Source organism: Eucalyptus grandis, chromosome 4 (assembly GCF_016545825.1).
Source record: "Eucalyptus grandis isolate ANBG69807.140 chromosome 4, ASM1654582v1, whole genome shotgun sequence".
In the NCBI taxonomy this organism is placed as follows: domain Eukaryota; kingdom Viridiplantae; phylum Streptophyta; class Magnoliopsida; order Myrtales; family Myrtaceae; genus Eucalyptus; species Eucalyptus grandis.
In genome coordinates, this window is record NC_052615.1 from 23,583,941 (window position 1) to 23,605,403 (window position 21,463).

Consider the following 21,463-nt stretch of genomic DNA (forward strand, 5'->3'; position numbering starts at 1 on the left):
AATCGAATTAAGTGATCCATATTCAAGGGACATTTTGTACAATAAAGTCGGCATTGCGAAAAGTCCCACATGTGCGAACAAAGACAATATAATATGCGCACTATGCATTTTTTTTTTTCCTTTTGGGGATGAACCTTTGTATAAGGTTTTGGAAAAAAAAAAAAAACATACAAGAACAGAAACTAGCTGGCTATCCTTTTTTAAATGGTTCTCGACGTTATTACTCTGTATTTAATTTTTGCATGATGTTGAAGTAGGTTTAGAGCATGGTGTAGGAAAGGCCTCGCTAATCTTTTTTTTTTTTTTTTTTTTTTTTTTTTTCGTTTCGGTCGGCAAGGCCTTGCTACTTTAAATGGGGGAAAGGTACAAAAAAATTCTCAATATATTATAATCGTGTCAATTCAATTCTAAATATTTTAATCATGTCAATTTAATTCTAATTCTTTTTTCACTTTTTTTCTAAATGATTCAATTCGATCATTTTTTACTAGAAATCGCCGACATTCATACTTTTAAATAATATTTTAATGTTTTATATAATTTTAGAATACTTACAAAAATGAATGAACAAAAATTAGTTGATGTGGACCTTTTTAAATAATATTTTAATATTTTATATAATTTTAATACTTATAATGAATAAACGAAAAATATTTTCACCATCCACAAATCTATTTAAACATAAATTAATATCAGTAATAAAAATATTATTCATTGGCTAATTTATTAAGCGACGCAAGTAATCATTTTTTGAAAATATTTTCCAAATAATTTATTGTCCATTGAACATACGGAGTCTACGGTATATTTGTTTTCACGACATCATTTTCCAAATTTTAATGTGTTTGGAGTCCCTTGAAAGTAGATAATCAATGCAAAAGGTCTTACAGTTAACAACCACACTTAAAATTGAGAAAAATGATTTTCCATCTTAAATAGAAGAAATAGTTTTCTCAAACTCCGTTCCACTTGCATGCTCAGATATAATTATAGCAAAGAAACTTATCTTTGAAAGTAAAATGTGAACATCAAGAGCCTCTCCCATCTCACCTTCAAGTACAACCAAACAATTAAAAACAAGCCATATTCCTTGAAAGTCACTTTCATAGGAGACATTTTCCCCATCAAGACATTTTCTCGCAAAACAAAGACGCCCCAAGAGTGAAAATATACATTAAAGGAGGTAAAAAGGGGGAAATGAATTTAAGACTTCTTAATCTAAACCATATAAAATTTGTAGAATCATTGCCTATTAATTTTAAAAGTTTTTTTTTTTTTTTGGTCAGTTATTAATTTTAAAAGTTAAGTCGTAAGATAAAAGCGTTGCTTAATATATTTAAATATTTTAATAAATGTACCCCATTTGATTCTAAGGTTTATTTTGATGATCATGCACAATCAGTTAGTCACTTCAATGCCACATAGCAACATATTTATATATTTTTTAAGATATAGAATAAGTGGACTTCATTAGCATAATTTGCAATACAAATTGTACATCCCAAATAAACCCTAAAATTTATTTGCATAAACAAATAATAATGCGCGTGGACCAAAAAAAGAAAGAGAACCCTGAGTCTTTTTTTAATAAAATTAATAATTGAGTGCCCCTATCTTTTGTCACTGGGGAAAAAAATTGCTTATTATATAAGCAAATTTTTATTTATTAAACGACTTAAATGATTAAACACACGAAAATTAACTTAGTCATATGAATCAAGCCTCCAATCAGGTGACGTAAAAGAATACGCATATAAGGCAAGTTTCTTCGTTTATCACTCGACCCAGACAAGAACTCATTTTTATTAGAGTGAATATTGTCGAATAGCTCCATCTTAAGCCGCCCTCTCTCTCTCTCTCTCTCTCTCTCTCTCTTCTCTCTCTCTCCTTTCCTCTTGTCTTCTATCCGTTCTAGGGTTTCAATTCCAGCTGCCTGAGGTTTCACATAAAATAACCCATTATGATTTAAAAAGCACACTTCCTGATATTACTCTAATTATTCCATTTTGTTTCACATCCATTGCTGTGGTGAGTGTATGGCTTCAGGTTTAGATTTAGGTTCTTCAAACCCTTTTCTTCACCACCTCCAGAGACCTGACCTTCACCTCCAAAACCCGCCAGATTCTGATGACAATGACCCCAACACCCCACCAACCCACTTCTCCGGCGATGGCAACAACCTCGACCTCGTCTCGCCGTCCTCGGGGTCCGGCGACCTGGTTACCCGCCGTCCCCGCGGGAGGCCGCCGGGCTCCAAGAACAAGCCGAAGCCGCCGGTGATCGTCACCAGGGAGAGCGCCAACACACTCCGGGCCCACATCCTGGAGATAGGCAGCGGCCACGACGTCTTCGAGTCCGTGGCGGTGTACGCGAGGAGGCGGCAGCGGGGGATCTGTGTCCTCAGTGGGGCCGGCACAGTCACGGATGTGAGCCTCCGTCAGCCGGCGGCGGCCGGCTCAGTGGTGGCTGCCCTGCACGGCCGGTTCGAGATCCTGTCCCTGTCGGGGTCCTTCCTGCCGCCGCCAGCCCCACCGGGGGCCACCAGCCTTACAGTGTTTCTGGCAGGGCCGCAGGGCCAGGTGGTCGGGGGGAACGTCGTCGGCGCGTTGATAGCCTCGGGGCCGGTCATCGTGATCGCATCTTCTTTCACAAACGTGGCTTACGAGAGGCTGCCTTTGGAGGAGGAGGAGGCGAATCCGATGCAGCAAGGGGGCGGCAGCGGAGGAGTCAGTAGCCAGTACCCAGATCCTTCATCAGGTTTGCCATTCCTCAATCTTCCACACAACATGACTCATCAGTTAGCAGTTGATGGGTGGAGTGAAAATGCAGCTGCAAGGCAGGGTTATAATTGACCCACATGAAAATTAAATTAACCACACTTGCTGTAATACTCACTTGCTGTCTGTAAGACATTCTCTCTCTCTCTCTCTCTCTCTCTTCTCCTGGTGTTCCTTTGTTCATTCTTGTAAGTTTGATACTGGTGATGTGTGAGGAAAGACTTGGCTATAATTGTGGAGTTTGATCTCCTAATTTGGACTTTCCATCCTCATCTGAAATTGACATTGAATGGGTTCAACTCACAGCACAAGGGTTAAAACCATGGGACACGCATGTGTAGCAAGTCAATAGTCCTTATCTTGAAACGAGTGATGGGAGAAAAACGAGAGCTATTGTCGTCCTTATCATCGCTAGACGCTAGGGTTTGTTTCTGGCTTGATGACTTTACCACAAGAAATTTCTAAGATCGGAGCATTTGTTGCAATTTCCTTTCACATGTCTTAGCATATCTTAGATGCTGACTAGAAAATGGGCTACTTCATGGAGTTGCCCGTCCTTGTGTTTTTTCTGTGAATATGGTGAGAACTTGAACAAAGTTTGACTAGTTCAGTCTAACGATAGCAATTTGTAATCTACATTTACAGCATTATATACTAGTTGAGGCATCTTAATCAGTTAAATAATCCGGACAATGTTGTTGTCTTTTTTTTTTTTTTTTGGGAATTAAATGCCTTATTCGAGGCTAAAAAGATAATCTGATTTGCTCTCTAGTAACTCTAGCTGAAAAAGAAGAAGAGGAGACAATCGTGCACTCAACTCTAGGATGGCATTTGAGCCAGAGATCTCGAATTCAACTCCACATCACGTTCCCATTTTAGCTTTCGTCCAATTAAGGTTATCCTTTCTTGATTTATTTTAGATGTCCATAATTATTTCGCAATCACATACCATATCTGTGCACTTGTGACATTTGTTATCATAGTGGTTTTGGCTTGACGCAGAGTGTTAATGTGAAAAAGATAATTTATATGATGATTTAATAGCTTAGAGATCGTTTGGCTATTTTGTTTTCATTTGGTTCAATAGCTTAGAGATCATCTGGTTACGTTTATTTTTGTTTTCAATTATAAACAACAAAATCATTTGACATACTTCTAATTGACACATTTATTAATTGACTGTAATGTTTGGTAACGCTTTCATAAGTATTTCTTCAACACATTTTCTAAAAACAATGTTCGTCATGTTTGACTGTCACTTTTACTTTTTATTTTGTTCCTCCGCAAGGTTTGTCCGTAGCGGGTGAGTCATGGCCTAAGATTAGGTCGAAAGGCATAATATCTCTCCAGGGATTGTGAAAGATGTTCCACTCAAAATATTCTTGAAAAAATAAAATAAAAAACTACTAGTTACACATAATTAAAGAAAAAAGTCACAAAAAACTCTAAACTGTAACTACTGTAACACATTTGCTTTGAACTTTTTTTTTGTAGCATTAAAAACCCCAAATTATGTCAATTGTGACATATTTACCCTAATTTTTTTCTCGTGACGTAAAAAATCTCAAATTTGTACCTATATGATATATTTATCATTCTGTAAATGTTTTGTTAGATGATTTTTTGGCCAAAATAATGTCGTCTTTATTTTGTTTAACCCATTTGAGCTCCATGCCAATATTATTTTCTTTTTGGTGTCCTTGTAACATATTTTTAACAGTTTTCGTTGACAGAACTTTGACTGAGGGTAAATATATCACATAGGTACAATTTTGATAATTTTTGTGTCTCAAAAAAATGTTTAAGGTAAATGCGCTATATTGGGCATATTTAGGGTTTTTGGCAGCTTTTGCCCAATAATTAAAACTAAAAGAAGCACATTTTATATAATATTAAACAAAAAGCTAATCATTTCTTAATTAAAAAACAGTAAAAAAAATGTGTTTATTAGACGTAAGCACGTTTCAACTATTGACATAAAAATAAAATTTTCGAAGGAGCTCATAGCTTTTACCACATGTTATGGGGAAATCACTAGTAATGGCATTGATAAGCAGCAAGCAGCAGCAATTGATTTTGCTAATTTGATCCTGCATTTGGCCCCAAATGTTTTGTGAAGAAGGAAAAAAAATGAATATTCCTACATAAATGAGAAATGCAATCTTTGGGGCCGAAAGTTCTCTCCATTAATATGAACTAATCGAAGATGAACTCATTTTTTGATTTCAAACCTGAATATTTTCTGCTTTCAAGATAAAATATTATATTGAATTTCGTTTTCAATATAATCAAATTTTCATGCGTAGTCATCCTAACAGTGTTTTTTCCTTAAAAACCATCTTTGAAAACATAAGAAACCCATCTACGATATTGTAACCAAATAGGGTGCCGGGCGTTTTGAAGCGATAGACATTTTCACGAGACGTTCAAATCGCAATATGTAATCTATACATGCTTTTTGCTCGTACCGCTCAATAGATTACATGAATCAACCCTAAAAGCTAATCAGCTGAGGACACGAGAGCTAGAGAGATCCCTTTTGCTTGTTGATGATTTCCCAACATCAGAGCGATGTCCACTTCGGATGGAAAGGGAGAGATTGGAACTGACATTGGCATGCATTCAAAGTTAATGTTTTGTTCTCTGCAGATTCGGTCGAATTAAGGCGCGTTTGGTAACGATTTTGTTCCCGGAATAGATTCTAATCATAAATTATTCTTTTTTATTCTGTTCCTGAGAAAAATTTCTAAATATTTTAAGCCGTTTGATAACCTGCTCAAAATTTCGATTTTGAAATAGAATTTCATTTGGTATCATACTCATTGATTATGTTCTAAATTAATTTATTTTAATTTTTAAATAATTTTTTTTCCTTTTTTTTTCTTTGCTTTTTTTCCTTTCTCTCTCATGTCGTCTTCTTCTAGTGGTTGGCGACCTTACTGAGCGTCGTCGGCCCTTGTCGGCTGAGGCTGGCCTCGCCGGGGCCGGGCAAGGCTCACCTAGCCACCCGGGGGCTAAGCGAGCCTCGGCGGGGTTGGGCGATGCCCATTTGGCCACCGGTGAGGCTCGCCCGGCCCCGCCGAGGCTCGGCCGACCTCGCCGGGCCGGGCGAGCCTTTCCCGGCCACTGGCGGGGCTGGGCGAGGATCGCCTGGCCATCAGCAAAGCTGGGCGAGCCTTGCCGAATCTCGCCTTGGCTTGGCGAGCCTCCGACAAGCTCGCTGGATCGGTTGCTGGCGACCGGCGGCGACTGGCAGTGGATGGTGGCGGGCGGCAACCGGTGGCGACTGGCGGCGAACAGCGACGGGTGGCGACCAGCGGCGGACAGCAATGGACGACAACCGCAAGATGAAGAAGAAGAAGAGAAAATAGTAGAAGAAGAGAAATATGATTTTGATTTTTAGATTTGTTTCCATAACAAGAATTAACATTTTTTTTTTTTTATTCTTGATTTTGTTTCAAATCTAATTTTGGGAACATAAAAATAGATATTTTTTTTAAGGAACAAAATTTTTACCAAACGCGATTCTATTCCAAAACTGCTTTTAGAAAGAAAAAATCAGAATCAGACACTGTTTGGATGGTTATCAAATGGGACCTTAGCGACATCTCCATATCATCGCCAGATTATTCACTTAACGAAGAAATCAAGAAGAATTGAAGTGCACGATTGCAGAAAACAGTTCAACACCTTCCTCAGATGCAGATATCACAAGAGAGAACAAAAACCTAATGCTTTGCTAGTGCAGATGCTCACAGTAGATCCCTACAAGGTAAGTAGGAAAACTATAACTCCACTTTAGAGAAGGATCAGACTACAAGTAATTGGCATAAAGAAGCCGACATTCCCGTCGTATTCACAAGCACGCGAGCCGATGGGGTCGAGGAGGTTTTACTCCCGAGATTTCTGATCTTTGGGGACGTGTTAGCGTCGTACAGCGGTAACATCATGAACGAGATGAAGTACAGAACGAATTTTTTTATTTTTTTGGTCGGAAAGTACAGAAGGAATTGAATGACCCGTTTTTTGACACATTTAGTGGGCTAAGTAGAATATAGGTTACCTAGAAATATAAATACATGCTGTGAAATATTAATAAAAGTAAAGCCCGGTCAAATATGGGTCTTTGGTGGATGTGAAATGGATCCATTTTTCCAACCCACAACCACCTCAGCTGAATTCAACCCGACAAACGAGATTGCTCAGAACTTTCTCGGGAGATTTCCATTGTAGATTGCTGTGGAACCGAGATTGCTCGGACCTTTCCCGCACCAACTTCGTAATCGATATCGCTGCGTCGATACGCAGGCTTTGCTTCTAAATTTCTGGAAAATTGATGACACAGTGAAGTCACGAAGAGAAGCCAATTAGAGCTGAATGTTGTTCACAGGCAAAGATCTTCGAATCTCAATTGTGTAAAATGAGACTCATGATTCGCACGTGCTTTTGCCAATCGGTGGCACACGCTACACATTCCAAACCAACCAACGGGAAACGATGATTGTTTCACGATATGATTAAATTCAGGCACGTGGCTTTTTTGCTCACCACTCAAAATATGACTTTTAAGGCTTTTGTTTTTTGTTTTTTTGGTCAAAAGACTTTTAAGTCCTTTGTTTTGAACAATCAATTGCTCGGCACGTTTATTAACATAAAAGTTTCGCAAGCCCATTAAGTCCTTTTAGGTTGTTGGACATAAGGAAGACCTTAAAAGGGTCGGGGGAGAAAAATAAGCAGAAAATTCGTCTTAGGATGGGAGATCCTCTAGTATCATCTTTTGTATTTTCACCCATCTGAGAAGAAAAAGTTTGGGTGGGAATCGAGGGGCGTATTGATGGTGAAGATAGACAACATGTTAATATCTCAATATTGGCTATTATCGAAAAGGGGAGTATAGTAGTTCTTCCCACTTAATGTGAGTTAGAGTGAATTCAAAATTATTGTTAGGTGAGCTGAGCTCCGCTCGAGCCTTTCAAATGGCTGCTCACTACTCAAAGTACCACTTTTAAGGCCTTTTACGTTGAACAATCAATTGCCATCAAGTGCCTTTTGCAATCCTTTTTAGGTTGTTGATTTCATGTTCATTTCTGCCACAAAAATATTTGTTTGCTGATCTAATGATTATGTTTGGGATATGAGTTATTTGGGTGGATTTTAGATTTGCCCTATATTGAGTTGGATATAAGCCACATAATCATATGGCATAAAAATGGTATATATAGACTAAATAGGTCAATGCGGTCCACACCCATATTTGATGCATCCGAATTGGACCAAACCTACCCATTTGCCACCTCTAGGGGTAGGCAAGTAATGAGAAGCCATTTGTTATGGAGAATTTCTCAAGGGTTTGCTATCGAAATCCCTGTAAAGTCTGGAGATGCCTAGTTCCATAAAGATGCTGGAGCCCAGACATTGCAAAGACAAAAAAATTGCTCTCGATGAGTGAATTGATTAGGCATACACAATGAGAAGAGATTAGCTAACCAAGTCATGCAATGTGGTATTCCTAGTGTCAATAGGTCAATAATGGGTTGTTGCGTGTTAGGAAAATATTGGCCGTCACCAAACTCACATGAACCAAACCCACAAGAAAGGGTTACGAATTAAGTCATGCCAATCCCCAACGAGCCATGCAAACTACGAAGCCAAAATGAAGCTTGAAATCAGAATTTACTAAAAAAATCTAGAAAAAAATTGATCAAATCAAAAAAATTTACCTCTAAATGAATGATCAATAGATTGTATCTCAAGAATTATGATCAATTAATGATTTGGAAAAAAAAAACTAATAACGATTTGGTCCGAGAACATACATGTGAGATATGTAAACATCATTCGCAAACATAGCAAAAACTCTATTAGGGTATAGCATTTTCCTTCAGATTTACTATTAGAAAAAGATAATTTGCCTTAAAAATATACATAGCTAATTCAATTTTGGTCTTATTAGATGTGAGAATATTCAATTTTCAAAACATTAAATTGTAGTATTTGGAAATATTAAGCGGCTTCTTATTCAATGCTATGCATGGTTCCTTGGTAACCTCTAGTTTAATCAGGGAAATCACAGAAAATGAATCTGCTAATGTGGTCGATTGGATAATGTAGCTACTCATCGTTATTTTGGTTGATTGATCTTTTAATATTCTTGTTTTAACAATTCTCGTTTTTTACACTTCTTCCTAGCTGCTTGGCCTAATCGGTTCACTGCTTTATCAATTTCTATTTTCTTTAGTACGTTTATCAAGTGCGCCGGATATGTTTTTGGAAAAATTCAATGTTTAATTATGATGCTTTAATTTTAACTAAGCAAAGTGACTCAGAAAACCCTAGAAAAACCCTCCGCTCAAGCTTCCCATCGTCTCTTCCTCAGTTCTCTAGCTAGCCTCCTCCTCGCCGCGTCGCCGCCGCCGATCGCCGCCCCGCATCCTCGCCGCCGGAACCCGCCACCGCACTCCTCGTCCGTCTATTCCTGCTTCCGTCTCCCCTTCTTGTCAGTCCGCTCTCCGAATCTCTAGCTGCATCTCCTGTTCGTTTTCACCATCTCGGAGCTTTTGTTCGGATTCTTCCGACTGCGGCGTGATGAGCGGCGCGCGTCTCTTCAAAGAGAGTCGCCGTCCGGCGGAAAGCCGCCGATTTGTTCTTTCTTCGATCGCGATTTTGATGATAAATTCTGGGTTGTGCAAAGATTGGAAAATGGGATTTGGCTGGATATATGGGTTCCAAGATCTCGATTTGTTGTCTTAATTGATGTTAATACATCCAAGAATTGCTGCGGCTTGTGCGAATTCAGTTGTGGGTTTTGCGCATTTCACTATATGCATCGACGGCTTTTTTCCTTTTATGAATTTGCGTGTGTGCTGCGATTCTTCTTGGACTGGTAAGGTTGGCCGATTCGGCCGCAGATTGATCGGAAAAAGCACTGATCTTCTCCGGCCAGCATGCCCTGTCGTGTAATCGGAATGGCTGATTTATGGTCCTCTTTCTTGATGCTTTGGTTTTCTTTCTCCTGTTCAGTCCTTCTTGGACTGATCGGAAATGGCTGGTTTCCGACCCATATGATCAGATATGAGCTACTTTCCAACCTAAGTCCCCGGTTTGGCATCCTCTGTTCTGCAGTTGGAAACCTTTTATTTTGGGCGAGAATGTTCGCAAATGCCTTTTTGTTTTGGGCGAGAATGTTCTTTGGCTTTGCTTTATAGGGATTTCTAGTGTTCTTATCTTTACTTTGGGCATTTGCCTTGGACTTTCCTTGTAAACATAGAAATATGAAGTCGAGTTTGAGCAATTTCCAGGAGACGGCTTGAAACATCCATTAGATTCCATAAATGATGATGGCATTTACATCTTTGTTACATCTTCATTGATACTGTAGTGTGTTCATCTTGTTGCTTATGGATACTGGGGTTGAGTATTGAGCTCTATCAAATGCTGATTGCTGATCGGAGTGCTTTCCTTCTCTCAGGCACGGTGAAAGGTGTGGAAGGATCAGCAGAAGAATCTAGACTAGTGAAAGACTCGCGAGACAGATAACTTTTCGAGATGAGGCTCTTAACCCACAACATGCTTTCTTCAAACATCAAGGGAGTAATCAATGGCTTCCCGCTTGGCATTGTGGTGGAGAAAGTAATAGAGAAGCCAGTGGAGATGAATCCTGACTTCCTCAAGAATATGTTTGCCAAGATTGAGTGGAAAGCTCTTGTGGATGCATCTCGGTCCATGGGCTACACCGAGCTTCCTGAACAGGCGGATTCCTCAATGCTCGACTCTGTCGATTTTCTGCAGAGGTTTCATCATGCCCTCTTAGAGCTCCACCTTGAGGAAGGTGCATTGGTTTGCCCAGAGACTGGGAGAAAGTTTCCTGTCAACAAGGGAATACCCAACATGCTCCTCCATGAAGATGAAGTCTGATTTTGGTTGAACCGACTTGACTTTATTGTGCCATTTGCGAGTCAAGATTTAGTGAAGTTATTTTAGGCGGAGGTGCAAATTAATTAACCACCTATTACTTTGCTTGTTTAACTAGAGACTAGGGGTTTTGTGGTTTGGATGATGCAAGAGGGTTTAATAGCAGAGAGAGCTTCCAATGCATTTTGAGTCAATGTAATTATTGTTTTTTTTTTACCTGATCTAATCATAATGAGTTGTCTCTTGACATTTGAGGTATACATTTGCCATGTCAATCTACGATTGCTCGGTCCAGATAGTCATGTTATCTTTCTTCATTTGTTTTTGGTGTTGTGTCTCCTAGTATCACTTATTTTGCATGTTCTGCATATGTGGTGTTTCTACAAAGTGAACTGGTTGTATGGGACTTTGTTGACTTGAACTTGCTGGTAAGGTCTCAGACTTTCTTCCTCAATTCCCCGACAAGCACATGCATATATGAGGCCTATCCCTTCTGTGATCAAGTAAGTAGCTCTATGACCTAATGGATCGGATCAAATTGCAAAATGGAAAGATTTGTGGGAGAAGTTTTGGTTGTAATTGTGAGTTCTTTTGTAAATAGTAGTCTACATGGTACACTATTCTACAAGGCTTTAAATGAGGTCTTTGGTGATCTTTGACAAATGAAACTCCCACAGCTCGGTCTAGTTTGCTACCTAATGAGGAACGCTGTTGGAGATACAATATTATGGCAGCTTCATCGCTAAATATGCTGCTCACGTACTCATCTTCATGCACCATGGGTCGATCCTTGCAAATTTCATATGAATGCATGATGGTTCACTATATGACTCTGTACATTTATCCTCCGTAGGCTTTGGACCCGAAGGATGGGCAAGTTTTTTCATCTAGCTTGTTGGGAAAATGTAGGAACCTTTCATCATCTCAGCCTTGGACTTGCCAGGGTGAAGGTGCGAAATTGAATGTATTGCGATGACCATCATATACTAAAATATCGGTACTAGGCGTTTGCTGTAGCACCTTTACACACTTGGATATATAGAAGGGCTTTTGGGAAGAGAGCTTCTAAGAAAATAATAATTTTGATATTCTAATCCTGCTGATCAAGATGAAAGTCTCATCACATAACTCGGAGTCCTTGCAGAGAACTCTTTCTATCGGTTTTTCTCATACTATTGTATGACCAGTCCCCTCTATGTACAGTGACAAACTCAGGTCTGTCGCTGCTAAGCTTCACCCTTGTTGACTCATTACTAGTGTTGCCAAAGATTACATGACAGAGCAAGAATTTGGGTTTTCGTCACTGAAAAGCTGTGGAGCGTAAACGTAATGAATGAAGTATGGATTTCCCTCCTTGCTCTTGACCTCCACGACTTTTTTCTCTTCTGTGAACTCCACGGTCTCTTTGCCCTTCGTCTCTACAACCTTCACCTTCTCTTTCTCTATCGTCACCTTCTTCTCCTCCTCTTTCTTCTCCCCTTTCTTCTCTTCTTTCTTCTCCTCTTTCTTCTCTGGTTTCGGAGGTATGAGCTCGGCCTGTTTGTGCACCTTCCTCCGCACGTACGACAGGAGCTTCTCGGGCTCGATCGTTCCTTGGACCGTCATGGTTTGAGCCTTTATGTCGGTCTTGACACTGTAGATACCTGCACAACCATTTTGGACGTCATGGATCTGGTGATTCAGAATTCCTTCATGGATGACACATGCGGGGAAGTCTCAACTATACCTCGATGTCTTATAAGCTTACGACGCAGGTCGCGCTCGCATTGGTCGCAGTGCATGTAGACCTTCAAATTGTGAGTTCGCACGGGTAGCTTAACAAGAAAGAGACGAAGCAAATTTTGATTAGATCTCTTTTTCTTTACTCAGGAGACAAATGAAGTGATGTCCAGGAAAGAAATAAATTGGCCTGACTCTGGATTTGAATATTGTAAAAGCAAAAACTTGTAATAACGTCAATTTATCATACAAATGTTGACATAAATCTAATGGAACTCTTGATTCTTCCCAAAAGCAAAAATTACTAATGTTAACAGGTACTGATTTACTTGGCGATCAAGGACTTATATATGTAATACCATACAACTCCTTGGCGATTGCTACGAACAAGCATGTCTTGTTCAAGAAAGAACCTTCTTTTAGGGTGGTCGTGCAGCATATGTTAAATCTAACGAAACAGATACTAAATAATACAAAAATGTGTTCAGATTGCAAATGAGAGGGAAAGAATGTTGTTGATTGTCACAATTGAATGAACATGTCTAAACGTGTGTGACTTTTACTAAAATGTAACTAGTTTCTGTCCATTAATAAATGATATGATGAGCAAAATCGTAGTGTATAAATTTACCTCTTTGGGGGGTTCCTTGACGACTTTCTTCTTGATTTCGGCTGCCTTGATGTCGATCTTGGGCGATATCAACTCCACCTTCCTCTTGCTGAGCCTCTCTATTTTCTTATAAATTCCCACTGGATCGATTGCCCCTTTCACCTTCACTTCGTTGCTCTCCATGTTCACTTCCACTCCGTGAACACCTGCTCTAATGAACAGCATCATCATCATTCATCACAATCCAAGACAAGAGACTTCATGGAATATTTGCATATATCTAGTAACATCGCATTCGCTCCATTCATCAATTGAGGTTTCGGTTAATGTTCATGATGTATCTTGCGCTTGGCGATGCGATTGGCTGAGTTGTCGATCCGACAAACGGGCTTGTTATAAATTATATCTATGCATTTTTCATATAAATCCACTTCACATACCTTGTGTTCTGAGAAGAGGCCTCCTGACCTCGCCTGCACATTCTGGGCAATGTAGGTTAACTTTGTACACCGCGGTGATCACGTCAACTTTCTTCTCCTCTTTCCCCGCCATTTATTTTTGCGAAAGTCTCTCGAAACCAGGAGACAGAAAAAGGGAAAAGGAGATGACAAACGATCACTTGTTTAGAGCTTTTACGCTGAAGAGAAAGGGTTATGCAGATGAGGCTCCTGCCAATTTATCGTGGAGGGACTGAGACCATGCAGGTGAGACTTGCTGAGGGTTGTTCAACAGCTGCATGAAACTTGCCGCAGATGGAATAGATAATATTCTTTGACGTGGAGTACTAGGACTCGTTTACCTACTGTTTTTCCTCCTTTTAGTTGCACCTGTGTATGGTGAAATTCCAATGAAGAAAATGGAAACAGATGTGGAATTTGTCTGCTGGTGACGGAAGTTGTTGCCCATTTCGTTTTGAGTATGGGTTTGGCTTTGCCTCTAGCTATTCTTGTAGGCATTAGGGGTGACGAAACGATAGAAGAATTAAATCTTCTGAATATGGAAATTCTAGTTGTGAAACGAAATCACATCGTATGTATTGCTTACAATCAACTTTACAAGGTAAACAATCGGATCTTTAAGTTGGAATAGTAGACCAATCAAGTTCTCAGTGTCATCTTACAAGCACATGTAGCCTGCTTTCAATACACCCAATGCCTCTCTACAAACAGAGAAACTACGTTTCGGCTTGCTTAGCATCTGATTTTCAACTTAAGAGACCCGAGTACAATCACGCGACATTTTTGAGACTAATGCAAACCATCCTTTACGTGACATGAGCCACACATGGGGCTTAATACTAAAGCTTAGATTGTCCTTGATGTACATGCATCCAATGCACCTAACACCCGCTCCGTTCATGGAGAAGATTTGCTATACTTCCCCTATCTCCATTACTCTCATTTGGACATATAACATGTAAATTAAACAAAAGAAACAGCAAGCAATTCTGCTTTAATCTTCACACGGGTTAAGATGGAAATCAGTAAGAGAATGAGCATGTCTCCATTCATTTTATTCCTCAAATTTATCTCCACAAGTCGTCCTTTTGAAACATCAAGATTAAATATACACAAGACTGAACACATTGATTCAATATATGTCATAGATCACACATTACCAATTCTCAGCTATCTGAGCAAAAAGAGCAACGCTGAGTACTGTAAAATTGGCATATTGAACCACTGTAACTGGATGTTTCAGCTGCCTCGGTAGGTTGTGAATGAGAATGGAGAAAAAAGAAGAGGAACATGAAAATGCTCCTGCTTCTGTGTCTCTCTGATTTCGAAAACGATAGAAACATAGGGGAAGAACCCACCGGGCAGTACTTACTAGTGTTAAAACTGATCCTGTATATTCCTGGATTAATCTCATTGACAATGTCCATCAACTGACCGCTTCGGCCATCTTTATCTGTACTTGAGACCCCTTGAAGTCTCCAACCACCAACTTCTGCTTCACCGAACAATGGGCGGGTTTGTTGCCCCTCCACATCTCTAAGCGAACCTCTATACCTGAGGCTGGGCATCCTTGAGAGACATCCAAGACATGCGTTGTTATAGGCGGACGAGTTCGATTTGTACTTTGTGATGTTTTGTTGGAAGAAACTTCTGAAACAGCTGTGAGATGTCCTCCGATTATGCTCACACGATCTTCTAGAGCACAAAAAGGAAAATGTTAGCATGATCCGAACCAACGTAGTTCAAAAGCATGAATATTAGTAATTAATGTCGTGTAAATATTGTTTCATAAAATTTCTAGAAGTTAAATATTCATTTTTCAATTTGGCAGTAAAGTATAATAAGTTCTTAGGAGTCAAAAAGCAAACAGATTTATATATATATATATAGGTGACAAAAAGCTTCATGTAATAGCAGATAGATAATTTTGTTAAACATGTGATCTTCATGCAATGATATGTGATTCATTGTTCTTTTGCACCCGGATTCATGTTTGATACCTTAAATGCCCTTAGCTTCTGAGTGAACATTGCAACAAAAATCAGGACAGCCTTGAGAAATATAGATAACCTAGCAAAAATGACAGATGTGTCAACCATATCGCATGCTACTGCAACATGGTTGAAGTGACAATCATAGGCTCATAAGGCAGATTAACCATACCCTAAGTACTTCATATATCAATGGGGTGAATGCCCTCCCACTCGGGAGGAGAAAAGAAACGACAGATCCACTCCATCCGTCTCAAAGAACTCAACACAGCATCCAAATTCTGAGAGCTACAAGTCATGCGATTGAGAGAGAGAGAGAGAGAGAGAGAGAGAGAGAGAGAGAACAGAGTGCAAAGGCAATTCAAAATACTAGAACCTTTCCATGCTAGAGGGTTCTTTTAGATTAGTTTGTATGGGGAAAAACAAGCAAAATAATAGCAGAAACAGTTGCATCTTTTAGAGTCATCTGTCAATTTAGCAGCTAAGGACAAGCATGGATAGAAGAATTGCTCTGACTTAATAAATAACTGAAAATTCATGCATGAGAGATGAAACCTAGGACATCAGGGGTACCTTCTGCTTTCTTTGCTGGGCCTGCAGGACCCTGATCACCAGTTGAAGCCATGTGTTCTTTGGATGAAAAGAGCTTTGCAAGACGTAATTCAGTTACTTTCATCTGCTCTTCAGCTGCAATCTGGAACTCCTCTATGGGCCTATTAGAAAACCGTTTCTGGAAAAAGAAAATGTTGCAATTTTCTCACTTCTCAGTTATGATGTAATAATGCAATGCTGTTGACTGATATCTACTAAGACAGAAGGAAGCAATGAAAATGCATTGAGCTTTCTCCGAGGCACAAGACACATGACTTCATGGAAAGCGATTCTGTTAAGCACACTTTCATTTATCACAAAGCAGTATGCCTTGAATTGTCCCTCATAAGAGACATGAACTCACGTGAGCTTGTAGCCTGGGGTACCAATTTTGTTTCAAGATTTACCTTCAGCTCTGCAAGTATTTCGGGACTTGTCCTTCCAGAAGCGCAAATAATAAAAATAAATCCAAACTTCTGCTTATATCGTACATTCCAGTAAGATAGTTCCTGCAAATGACAGGTCCAAGGGCATCAGAGTATGATTGCAATTAACAGTATGGTTTTCTCCATTACATTGAAGTAAATATCAGGAGAATAAATGTTCTGCATAAGAGGTTAACCTGTAAGCTGGAACCAGTGGCAGTTGCCAAGGCTGTAGATTGCTCTCCTTTGCTCCACCTATTGAAATGAATCTCCAAAATTACTCAGGTATAGCACAGCATCAGGTAACACATGAGTAACAAAAGACCAAAAAAGTGCCAGAAAATGCAGGTGAAAGGGCATGTATAATAAAGAACACAACATCTGAAGTACTATTAACCATTCAGCTAAGTGCATTTAGCCCTTGATATGCTTCAATCACTTCTCTTGTTTTGTTTCTTCTTGTTTGCTGCGTAACAATATTGTATATGCTAAACAGGCATTTTTGTCTCGTCATAGAATACCTCTACCTCACAAAAGTGCACAATACAAGAACACACTGAAGTAAAGTTGAAGAAAGTAGGATTCTTTCAAATAAAACAACTTGTCCCACCTATTTGTCAATATAATAGCAATTTTATGAGATGGAACATTAGTAGAAATCAAACGCCAGATGAAACAAGTTCACAGCAGATATATTTGTAGCACCTATCTGACTCCATGAAGAGATTTATGCATAATCTTTTTGTTCTTCCAGCTATGTTAAAGGACAAACTGATGTGTAAGGTTAAATCATGCTTAATGGACAGTTCCATGAGGGAGTTCACCAAATGAAGGAGTCTAACTGAGAAAGCATTGCTCATCATGCATGGTAGGAAAACATTTTTTAAAAAATGGCGTAAACCGTAAGTCATTTCAAAAGTAAAAAAGGAGCATTTCTGTCACAATTCACCAATGAGTTGTCTTTCCATAAAATCAAGTACATTAACTAAACTATTCGGCCATAACCTATGGTAAATGTGAGACATGCAGTCCCCAAAAAAATATGATGGATGCATAAGCAGATATCTAAAGATAAACAGACCAGTCAAGTTCTCCTTTGGGGCTTGGCCCACTTCAAATTAGAGCCACAGTTTGTAAAGTAATTTGTCCAGAACATATACTCTCATTCATTCGCAGCATACATATGATCAACATAATGAAGCACATAGTGTCAAGAACGCCATCTTACAGAATGCAGAGTACCCTACAACAAGTTAAAAGTTCACCCAACCAATAAAACGCCCATCAATTTCCCCATTAAGATGACCAAAATACTTTGAAAACGAGTTGATTGACCATCAGTAAAAACAAGTCATAGTCTGTCAAATTGGTCAACCTCATTCCAAAGGTTCAAATGACATTTAGTTTTCCACGCATAAACAAAGCCATCAGACATCCACAAGTTGCTAATCCATATAATTCAAGGAAGCAAGCGGCAGCTGAAATAATGAAGAGCCAATTGAAGGAGCCAAAACATGACTCGCCAGTTGGCGGGCAACACCTTCCTCACGCAAGCCGGAAAAACCTACCTGCTTCGCCTATGGTTTCACAAACATTCACATCACAAAATTCAAACCAACCCCCCAAAAAAGTGATCCTTAACTGTGAAGGCTAAAAGTTCATCTATATGGAAAAGCCAGTCTTTTTAGTCGCCACAGTGAACTCCAACAATTAATCCATGCCAAAGAGCAAAGCATGAAGATTTCAGGAAACCCCATAAGGAAAAATTCCCACCATCTCTTCAACTTCTCTTAAAAAAAAAAAAAAAAAATTTGATATCCATCAGGGCCAAGCGCAGAGATCAAGACAGAAGATGCAGAGAGAGACTTAACTGAGCACTGGCCTCGCTTTTCCCGGGAGCCGCCGATTTGGTCTCTCCGATCTGAGGGTGGGCCGCGAAAGCTTCGAGCCAACCGCTCACGTCAACCTCCGAATCGCGCAAGAACACAAGAATCAGCAATTCCCTCCAAAAGCTCCGATACGAAGCAACGGAAACTGCGATCGACGCGTGACTGAAGAAAGAGAATTGGCGGAGATAGAGAGAGGAAGAGCGAGAGGGAGAGTGGTTACTCTGTCGAACCAGACGTCCCTGGCGGCGGCAACGGCGGCTTGGAGAGAGGGAAGGGGGAAGCTCTCGCTATCTCGGCGGCGAACCTGGCGCTCCCGCAGCAAGCCAGGAAGTCCTTCTCGTCGAAAGCGAACCCCATGCCGGGCGTTCCTTGAGTCGCAGCGGCAGCGGCAGCGGCGTCGGCGGTAGCCGGAGCAAGAGCGAGGCCGGCCGATCGGAGAACGGTCGCCGGCGAGAATCTGGTTCGGGGAGGTGCAGACGGATGGAAAAGGCCAAGCGAAGATGATGAACCGACGATAAATGATAATAATATATTTCGAGTGATTTTTTTTTGGGTTAACATATTAAAATATTTCAAACGGGTACACGTAACAAATTTATCCAAAATTATTTTTAATCATCAAAAATTCTAAAGTGGTATATCTATAATAAATTTATTCAAACTGATCATTAAAAACTCTAAATTGATGAATTTGTGATAAATTTACCCTAAAATAATTTATATGATTGTAAAAAATCTAAAACTGATATATTTGTGATAAATATATCATTCACTAAATTATATTAATATCACAACAAATTATAAAAATTGTATAATTATGATAAACAGAAAAAAATCCAAAACTTGTATACTTGGCTAATTGTCATGTCATGTGTCATTTAACTTAATAATTTGATAATAAAATTTAATGAAAATTAATGAAGGAAAAATTTGTTACGAATGTACTAATTTGTGGTTTAAATTAATTTATAGTAAATTTATCATATATGAATCAATTTGAGGTTTTTTGAAGGCATTAGCTATTTATCATCATCTTTTTTTTTTTGGAATCTAGACTACTCCCTCATTTTTTTTTTTTTTTTTAACTTGATCCAAATTTTCCATTTCACCTATTGGAATTTTTCCAGGTGCGAAATATTTATAATTTTCCACGAAATGCAAATGGGACGGCTAAGATTCGTGCATAATTTACTTGGTATGGAAGAATGAATAGGACCTTTTATTTAAGTTGAGATAGACCGATCCACGGGGCATGTCCTTTTAAGCGGGAGCATGTGTTCCCTGAGATAGGTCGTCCACCTCCCTCAGCGTCACATGTAGCATTGCCACCATCGAACTGATTAAGGCGCGTTTTGTAACGTTTTTATTTAAAAATTATTAAAAACAAAAATTAAAAAAAAACTATTTTTGTTCTAAAATAATTTTTGAACGTAAGAACAAGTATTGTAATTGCACAAAATTTCTATTCCCGAAATAAAAAAGAATATAAATATGTTTGATAAATTTATATAATTTTTTTGTTTCATTTAATTTTTTAAAATTTTAAAATTTTATTTTAAATTTTAAATTTTTTTCTTTGGTTGGTTGCCGGCCACCGCCGTGGTCAGCACGGGCTGGACGACGTCCGGTGAGCTTGGCCCTAACGAGGCTTGGCCTTGCCCAGATGACGCGAGGTCAGCCTTGTCGTTGGCGTCATAGTAGCGATGCGATCGTTCGCACCGGTATCACGAAGAGGACCACGCGTTTCGTCGATGGTTTCAGCTAAAGATGAAAGAGCCACGCGGCACCATCGCGACAACGAAGGTGATGAGTGAGATTGAGCACTAGACGACGTGGTGGAGGAGGTGCGGGGAAGAAGGAGATGTTGGTCCGGACTCTGGAGACGACATTGGAGAAGTTGGAGGGGAGCCCGACGGAGGGAACGTCGAGCGTGAGCTCTTCCATGGGCCTCTTCAACCATCGGCTACCCATTGGATCAGAGCCACTCACCTCCTCCTCCTCCTCTTGCTCCAGGGCCACTGTCTCGTCGCCCAGTTCAGTGGTCTCGAAGTGGCGGATCCTAGTGCTAAGCCATGTTTGCCTTTTGCCTTTTTTTCTATAGGTTCACATATGGATATTACTTATATCTAGCTAAATTGATACACATCGAATTAATCCCTTGACTGTCAGAACAATCAATAAAAGCCTCACAATATAAACATTTAGCTTTGTCTTGACTATTGTTTGTCCTTTTAAAGTGTTCCCATGTAACACATCTCATCCTCCTTCTATATGTGCTAGTAGATTCACTCATTTAAGACATCTATCAATCTTTTTGTCCATGACAATCAGAACCTGAAATTATTGTTATAAAAAGATGTAACGTGTCTAATTAATACACATCAAGTTATCAACACTTCTTAAATTATGCTTGATAAGCTAAGGAACGAAGTTTCCTCTTGTTTGTCCTCCTGTCATACATTTACCGGTTATTTCTGTCAAAACAGCCATCATTACATGCTTCACATCATGCTCCCATGTGGAATAACCTATTTAACATTAACAAGCCGAAGCAAAATAGATTCAAGTAAAAAAAAAAAAAACAAAGGATAGGCAATAATGGTAAATCAATCTTTTCACCTTCCTAGATATCAAAGAGTGTGGACCCGTAACAAACTAGAACGAAGCAAAAGAGCAAGCCAGAGAGACTTCAAGTGAAACTACAATAAAATGAAAGGTTAGTAATACGAAAAACCCTAAACTACCAGCATTGTAATAAATTTACATTTTATTAGTTTTTGTCAAATTTTATTGTTAAATTACTGAGTTTGGTGATACGTGATAATTATTGGATACACCGGTTTGGGATTTTACTATTTGTCCAATTTGTAGTCTTTTTGTGATTTTAATCTAATTTAACAAAAATTAAGAAATAATAAATTTTTCACAAATGTACTAATTTGGAGTTTTTTATGGTTAAAAATTAGTTTATAATAAATTTATTATAGTTGTATCAGTTTATGATTTTTCGTGGTATTAATCTTAAAATAAAAGAGGACTTCACAATGCATGCACACCCAAGCAATCATTTAGTGTAAATAGTTACTCACGTT

General features: G+C 39.2%; 4 protein-coding genes across 5 annotated transcripts; 2 read left to right on the forward strand and 2 right to left on the reverse strand.

Annotated features, from left to right (window-relative positions):
• The first annotated feature begins 1,799 nt into the window (after positions 1 to 1,799).
• Positions 1,800 to 3,049, forward strand: LOC104441305 (AT-hook motif nuclear-localized protein 23). The gene has a single exon (XM_010054398.3). The coding sequence runs from the start codon at positions 2,037 to 2,039 to the stop codon at positions 2,850 to 2,852; it is 816 nt and encodes a 271-aa protein (XP_010052700.1). The 5' UTR covers positions 1,800 to 2,036; the 3' UTR covers positions 2,853 to 3,049.
• Positions 3,050 to 9,073: 6,024 nt separating this feature from the next.
• On the forward strand, positions 9,074 to 10,986 carry LOC104441306 (multifunctional methyltransferase subunit TRM112 homolog A). Of its 2 annotated transcripts, none has more exons than XM_010054400.3 (2): positions 9,074 to 9,240; positions 10,246 to 10,986. In XM_010054400.3, exon 2 carries the CDS (start codon positions 10,323 to 10,325, stop codon positions 10,689 to 10,691), a length of 369 nt encoding a protein of 122 aa, XP_010052702.1. In that variant the 5' UTR covers positions 9,074 to 9,240; positions 10,246 to 10,322; the 3' UTR covers positions 10,692 to 10,986. The 2 variants fall into 2 exon arrangements, with proteins under 2 accessions (XP_010052702.1, XP_010052701.1); XM_010054399.3 differs by having other exon boundaries at positions 9,076 to 9,273.
• Positions 10,987 to 11,737: 751 nt separating this feature from the next.
• Positions 11,738 to 13,673, reverse strand: LOC104441307 (heavy metal-associated isoprenylated plant protein 4). Its single transcript, XM_010054401.3, has 4 exons — positions 13,458 to 13,673; positions 13,039 to 13,223; positions 12,415 to 12,502; positions 11,738 to 12,331 (listed from the first exon to the last, which is right to left on the reverse strand). Exons 1-4 carry the CDS (start codon positions 13,567 to 13,569, stop codon positions 11,958 to 11,960), a joined length of 759 nt encoding a protein of 252 aa, XP_010052703.1. The 5' UTR covers positions 13,570 to 13,673; the 3' UTR covers positions 11,738 to 11,957.
• An 824-nt stretch (positions 13,674 to 14,497) lies between these two features.
• LOC104441309 (uric acid degradation bifunctional protein TTL) lies at positions 14,498 to 18,859 on the reverse strand. Its single transcript, XM_010054402.3, is given in 9 exon segments — positions 14,498 to 14,839; positions 14,842 to 14,992; positions 14,995 to 15,170; positions 16,040 to 16,196; positions 16,465 to 16,566; positions 16,680 to 16,737; positions 18,354 to 18,448; positions 18,592 to 18,639; positions 18,642 to 18,859. Coding segments are annotated over 9 exon segments (999 nt in total). The 5' UTR covers positions 18,729 to 18,859; the 3' UTR covers positions 14,498 to 14,714.
• Between the last annotated feature and the right edge of the window lie 2,604 nt (positions 18,860 to 21,463).